The 6,866-nt window shown below is 45.7% G+C and overlaps 2 protein-coding genes across 2 annotated transcripts; one reads left to right on the forward strand and one right to left on the reverse strand.

Annotated features, from left to right (window-relative positions):
- Positions 1–699: 699 nt before the first annotated feature.
- Positions 700–3,373, forward strand: BDV38DRAFT_52838 (uncharacterized protein). The gene is made up of 2 exons (XM_032063491.1): positions 700–936; positions 1,044–3,373. Exon 2 carries the CDS (start codon positions 1,057–1,059, stop codon positions 2,920–2,922), a length of 1,866 nt encoding a protein of 621 aa, XP_031906757.1. The 5' UTR covers positions 700–936; positions 1,044–1,056; the 3' UTR covers positions 2,923–3,373.
- BDV38DRAFT_52833 (uncharacterized protein) lies at positions 3,101–6,663 on the reverse strand. Its single transcript, XM_032063490.1, has 4 exons — positions 5,008–6,663; positions 3,828–4,948; positions 3,650–3,756; positions 3,101–3,592 (listed from the first exon to the last, which is right to left on the reverse strand). The coding sequence occupies exons 1-4, from the start codon at positions 6,466–6,468 to the stop codon at positions 3,279–3,281; spliced, it is 3,003 nt and encodes a 1,000-aa protein (XP_031906758.1). The 5' UTR covers positions 6,469–6,663; the 3' UTR covers positions 3,101–3,278.
- Positions 6,664–6,866: the final 203 nt, after the last annotated feature.

A 6,866-nucleotide genomic window follows, 5' to 3' on the forward strand; every position in this document is an offset into this window, starting at 1 on the left:
AGTATAGATTAAAAGTACAATAAAATATAGTAATATATTATAATTAATTATAGTATAAATTAAAAAAATATTAACTATAAAAATAAATAATTTTAAAAATATTAATTAATACTATAAATTTAATTTAGAAATTAATCTATTATATTTAATTATAAATATAATTAACTCTTTAACATTGAAATTAATTTCTATTATTCTTATACTTAAAAATTTAAAAGTATATATAGAAATTCACAAGCGTTTGCGGAAATGACTGAAGTTGCCAAAACGGAATTTAGACTACGTACCCTACGTCTCCCTGGGGCCGAAATTAGAAGAGGGGTTTCTTCTTACCGTCCAAGCAGACCTTGCTTAGCGATGCTGCCCCTGTCTGCAACCTGGTATTGGTATGATATTTAATACGCGAAGCCCATTGGATCATTATTGTGAGACCTGCTCCCCAGCGTGGCCAGCGTACCTAGTAATTCTTGAAGCTATCAAAAGCCACTCTTTGAAGAAACTGCATTATTGTATCCTGGCAGATTCGAATCTTCAGATGTATGGTGGTTCTCAATACGGAGGGTTTGTTGTCTGATTCCTGCAGTAGTCGGGCAATCTAGGACATAGCATGGCCATTAGCCCCCGCCCGTTTCACATGAGATGTGAGTTGTCACCACGGAGTAGATAGATAACCTGATAACCACATGATAGATACTCGCCCATCCTAACCTGCTCACAGCGGTAAGAAAACGTTTAACAAGTTCTCTTTGGGTATCCATCTGGTATTATTATTCTAGGCCTTCTTTTCCTAATCCAAGATAAATGCACACCCGCGATCTTACAAGTATTATAAACCCGCTCTTGGTGAATTTACCACTAGTTATTCATCGAACTACTACTATATTCTGAGATGGTGGCAATAGGCCGGGCTTAAACAAGGGAATAAATAGGCGAAAGGTAGGTACAATAAAAGAAGAATCCATGTGCCACCATATTTATTCGAGGAAATGCCTAGAATAAATAATATACCTATCTGGAAGAAGGGGGAAGTGACGAGGGGACAGTTTAACTGGCACCATGTCATATCACACCACCGAGCCATCCAGGCGAGTTAGGAGATTCTTACCTGAACCCATTGAAACCACTACACGCAAATCCAAGACACAGCAGCCAGTATCATACGTGGGGAGGAAGTTCCTACACGAACGAGAGGACCTTAGCACTGCAGAGGGAGGCAAAGAAGACACAGAGTCTCATCACTCAAACCGCCCTGCGGCACCCGACAAACCTCTGATACATATAAAGCTACCGGGCAGCACTGCACCAGATGTCCACAAACATGCAACAGAATCGCTAGGATTGCTGCGACAAAGCTGTCTAAGTGGTAAACAGAATGAGCCGTTCTCTAACACAGACAATCCACAATTCCGTCCGAGAAAATTTGTGCCTCAGCTAATGGAAACGGCCAGCCGCTCATTTCGCCGCGACTCGAGCCCATATGCACCTCACGATACATACCGATTGGGACTTGAAACTGAGAATTTAAGACATAGAAGCACTATCAGCAATACACCGGTACATGCTGAAGGTCATTTGGCGCATGAGTCTCGATTCTCATACGCCAGGCTTCGGCAGCGTCAGGAGACAAGACGGCATTCTTTTAGAGTTCCTGATCTCCCCGTGATCCCTTCTAGTGGTAGTGAAGCATCTGACGTGTCGGATTTATCCTTGCCCGTGTCGCCATCTGCTTCCTCCCGACAATCAGTGATACGGCCGAGAGTGGAAGAAGATCGCAGGGAAAGTTGCGACGAGCTTTTCTCAAGTTATTTACTGTCTCTAGCTGCCCGCTCGGCGGAAAGGCAGCTAAAAGAGCAAGCCCTAGCAGCTTTCCCTAATGAACAGGTATATCAGCCGGTGGATCACTTCGCCATTGATAGAGAAGAGGATTGTTCCAGCCAAGGAGAGCCAGCGATACCTGAAGCAGATGATGTTCTAACAAGGTATCGACGTGCATCATCTGCGGACTTGTCGTGGGAGCTTGAGTATATGCGGCAGCATAAAGAGGAGGCAGAAATGCGAGACCGTGCCATGGCTGGCACACAGGGTTTGCACCTTTCGTCTGTTGCTCCTTTAAAAATAATGACCTGCGGGAAACCAGAGAACCATATAAACCCTGATAAAAGTCGGGAAAGAGACCGCAACTTAGGCCAACAAAAACATGTCAAGAGCCCGCCGATGTTAGGTGATGACCTTACTTTCCCCCAAAGCATGTCACCCGAGACAACTTTCTGTGAGAACGGTCATTTCGCTGAGTGCAATGACGGCATTCACGACTTTCCCAGCCTTTGGCATGCGGCTCCTCACTACAATGATCACTGTGGTAGGGAAGGTCTATGGATGGGAACATGCAAACGTGACAAGCATTGCCTAACCCCCCAAGACCATCTTTCCTGCAGTACTTTAACTTCTGTTTCTCAAGTGCAAGGAAAGGGCTGGGCGCGGCTGAACGGAATGTTAAAATTTGAAGACAAAGCTCATTCCAAGCCCCGAAAGAAGCTAGAACTACCTGATGAAAAGGAGCAGGGCAGCTCTGATGGTGATACGGAACCCCAATTTCAGGATGGGTTCGTCACTCAGATTTATAACTACTTGTCCCTAGGTTATCCTTGTGTTGCTCGTTATTATGACCATGAGCTGAGCAGAGTGTCTGGTATTCCCGTACCAGAACTCAGGCGAGATGATATGAACACAGATGCCAAGGGTTACGTTAACGTCGTCGAAAACGCTGAGACAGAAACTTCCGTTAGCGATGTTTGCATGCGTTGGCTGGCTCTTCGCTCGTACATACGTGAATGGGCTAGGCTGCAGCCTATTACGGTTGAAGACAACAGCAGTCATGGGACCTGGGGTGTACGCGAGAGACGAGGTAGTTGGGCGGGGTGAGACGGTTGTTGGAAAGGCATACACTAGGGAGGGAAGGGGTTCAATCAACAAATTGGCCTTTTGGGAATGGTATCCTTGCACTTATATTGTCTCCTCTAATGCCTCCAATATTCATCTAAGCCGACGGTGAGCCCTAAATTTGACTGTAGAACACAAGAACTTCAAGCTACAACGTGCCCACGAGGGAAAAAAAGTTAACACTAATCTCTGATCTACTAAATTGCCACAAATGGCGAACGAACGGCCAGTGATTTTTGGGTGCGGCAACTATTGCCTGTCATGAAACACAGCATAACCTATAGGACCGCGGCCTAGGTAAAATAGAGTACTATGCATGGCACCGCCCTGTATTAACCTCATGGTAGACTAGGGCAATTGTTGACATCATTACCCCCGTCATTCGTATCCTTGTCATCTTCGGCCAATGCTCGAGTCAGCATACTACCCCGCTGAGCCCTTTCGTGCACAATACCAGGGAATATCTTTTGTTCTGGTAATGTTTCGGGTCCAGTATCCTCGCCAGATTTAGGACCCGGGAGGTGGGGATTGAGACTTGGGAAGCAAGCCTCACCAGCGATGTTGGTCTCAGACTGACTTTGTATATATTTGGGAGGATTCACCGTATTAGAAGTCTGCAGAGATGCTGTAGCCTGAACCTCCGTCCGCAAAGCTATCATCGCTGGTGAGTGAAATAGACCACTGGTTGACGGTGTGTAATGGGACTTACAATGGCTTGGGTGGTTCTCATTTTCCGTGGTCAGGCTAGGTTGCAACTGGCCTCCGAGGGGTAGTGCTTTTGAGTGAGTACTCAGACTGTCAATATATCTTCCAATCCTGTAGGTTATTCGTTACTCAAGATGTCCTTATACATGGTAGGGGGAGACAAATGCGCTAGGAATCCTTACAGTGCCAGCTCCCCTAACAGGGTTTCATGCCTAAACCCCTCTCGAATATCTGGAACATTGCTCTTTGCAACATTATTGCCCGAGACTCCTGCTGCTGAACAGTTCGTGCCAAGCCATCTTTGCTTTAGGGCGAGCTCGAAACCACTTTGTAAGACTGAGTGTTTCGCCAGCTCACACATGTCAACTGCGCTAAATTTATAAATTTGTGCAGCAACCGAGTATTCTTCAATCAAGGGCTCTTTGGTGAACGCAAATTGTAATGGATCGTCGGTAGATAACGACACGTTCAAGCCCCGCCTGAAAAAATTAGCAAATGGATTTTTGTCATACGTCAGAAACAGCGCATTGTTGCTGAGAGGCGACATGGCAATCCCAATTTGATCAAGGTAGAATAGATACTGCAGTAAAGGGACTTTCCGGAGTAGGATCCCATGGCTGATGCTGTGGCAGCAGAGGAACCCAACCGCAAGATGATCAGGGTCACCGGCTTCGCCACAATGTGGCCTTAGAACGAACGTGTTGAACCCTCGCCGTTTGCGCCAGATATTCAGGGATGCGATGTTTGCAAACATGAAGTATATCCAATAGCTGTAAGGTGGATTTTGTTTCGTATTCCATTCTCTTGGGATGGGATATTTTCGATACAGTCGTCGCTCTGCTTTGCTCTCGTCGTCGACACTGTCAAAACCGACCACACGCTGTAAGAATAAATGGAGCTTTGGATGACTATTAGGATCCTTTGTCACTTCAAATAGCGGCTGGAAGACGTTGGTGATAACCTGCTCAAAGTTTTCCATCATGCCGCTCGACTTGTATACGTCATAAAGTCGAGGTATTTGGACAAGCCAGCGAACATTAGGGGAGAATAACTTATTGTCAACTACCCATGCCGCAAGCTTGTCCCATTCCTGGATAGACCTGCCGTATATTGAAATACGCCACTCTACCATTTGGTATTTGCTGGACTCCAAGTCCGAGATGACCTCCTTTGTTATCTCTGCTAGATACCGCCCTTTGATATAATTGTCTGTCTTCAGGAATATTTCTCGCAGTCGAGATTCGCCGACAGGGTTATATTTGAGGTTAAACTTGTCAAACCGGTGGAAAGAATCTGTGTGCGCCTGTAAGACTGTTAGTTGCAAACCAGGAACAAGAAACTGGGTTGATTCTCTCTACATACGTGCATGTCGAGTGTATCGATACTCAAATCGTAAGCTGTAAGATTGATACTCTCAAAAACCTCCTTCAACGTCAAATGTTTGCCATCCCTGAATAACACGACTTCATCGGGTGACTTTTTCATCTTGCTTTTGATGAAACGAAGGAGGTGCTTCTGATTCATACAAGCAGAGTGATGCACATGCGTGTCGACTTTTCGAACATTGTAAAAATCTCTGTGAGGTACTTTCTTGCTGTCGGCTATTTCTTGATATTCATTTAGCAGAGTATAGAGTTGAAACTTTCCCTCCAGGTAAGAAAGGCGTTTGAATGCGAAACTCTTTGCGGGCCCGTCCGTTGATACATCTATGACCGCGTCGAGATCCATGTAGAAATCTCTCAGGGAAGGAATTTGTACAACAGGTTCGTTAGGACAGGCGGTGTCATAAGTTTCGTACACTTGATACACACTATTCCCATCGAGCTTGAAAACCCAGTCTGACGCCTCGGGAAGAGGTAGGCACTCGGCCATGTCAAAGTCTTCCCCGATATCTTGTCCCATCTTCCTTCTCTTCTGTTCGGGTCGGGAGGTATCGTTAAATTTTCCAGTTTCATTGTCACCTTCCCATGCTGGTTCTGGCGGCGCAGGGTATACTTTCCAGTCGGGATGGTCCTTAGGGTTATCTCCAGGACCCTGCAATGATAGCTGGATGTATTTGGATCGCCGATCAAGTAACCTCAGTATTTTGCGGCAAATTACGTTCAATTCTGATGTAACGGCATCATCGCCCGGAGTAGTATTCAACATGCCTTGAGCGGTCCCCAAGACATCACCAGCAAAATGGCCATTACCTGCCCCCAATGCAGTTTGACTCAATTGGTTCTGGGATCTGGATGGCATTGCATTCAACCCGAAAATACCGTGAGTACCATTTACAGCGGAACCATTGGACTGGTACTCATGAACGAAGTGCGAGTCACGTTGATCAAACAGCGAAGTGGCATTTGCAGCGGGTTGAATCTTTGAAATCGTATCAGTTTGGCACATGGTGCCGACTGTGCGGTCTTCGGAGCCATTGTGTTCCATCATGGTTGGTGTATAGCTTGGCGTACCCTCTGCCTGTGTGACGGCTGCATTGTAATTTGCAGGTATTGGGTTCAGGGCAAGCTCACTGTCGGCACTCCGTGAGGCGAATTGATGGTGCTGATAGAAAAGTTTTGCTTCCGCGTGGCTCATTGATTTTTCATACGCATAGTCGTAGGTAGGAGTTTTCAGCAGTCTATCCCTTGGTAGAATATCACCGGGTACTTTTGTCGACGCTGCAAAATTAGATTCGTCGGCTGTAGTGTCATCGAGAGAAATCACGCGTGCCTGCGGATTCCCACTGTGGGAATGCAGGGAAACCTCGTCTTCTGATGAGGTTTCAGCAGCATTGGCATTGGCATCAAGCCTAGGAGTAAGGTTGAGCTGTGACGAAGCCATGAGCGTATCCAGAGTTCGTCACACTTGTGCGGATGTTGCTGTGTTGCTGCTGTTGGAATGATTTGAATCAGTCGGTAATCTCTCCGCCCAAAATACTCACCGCAAAACTCTACTAATCAAATTCCTTGCGTTTACTATACACTGCACAATTTGTTATGGGTGTTAGTAAGAAGTAAAAGTCAAGAAGGGGGAAACGTTCTATTGAGCAAAAGCATTGTGCGCATTTGGTAGTAGACTTGTAAATAGTTAAATCGTCTTGATTCCCTTACATCACAGAGAAAATGAAAAAGGTGAAGAAACAAGAGATAGCGGAGAGAGGAAGACCAAGACCACGTGCAGTTAGAAACTGTTGGCGAAGGTCAAGACTATTGGAAATCAAAAATAACCCCAATGTATGA

The sequence above is a fragment of the Aspergillus pseudotamarii genome (genome assembly GCF_009193445.1).
Source record: "Aspergillus pseudotamarii strain CBS 117625 unplaced genomic scaffold BDV38scaffold_164, whole genome shotgun sequence".
Taxonomy (NCBI): domain Eukaryota; kingdom Fungi; phylum Ascomycota; class Eurotiomycetes; order Eurotiales; family Aspergillaceae; genus Aspergillus; species Aspergillus pseudotamarii.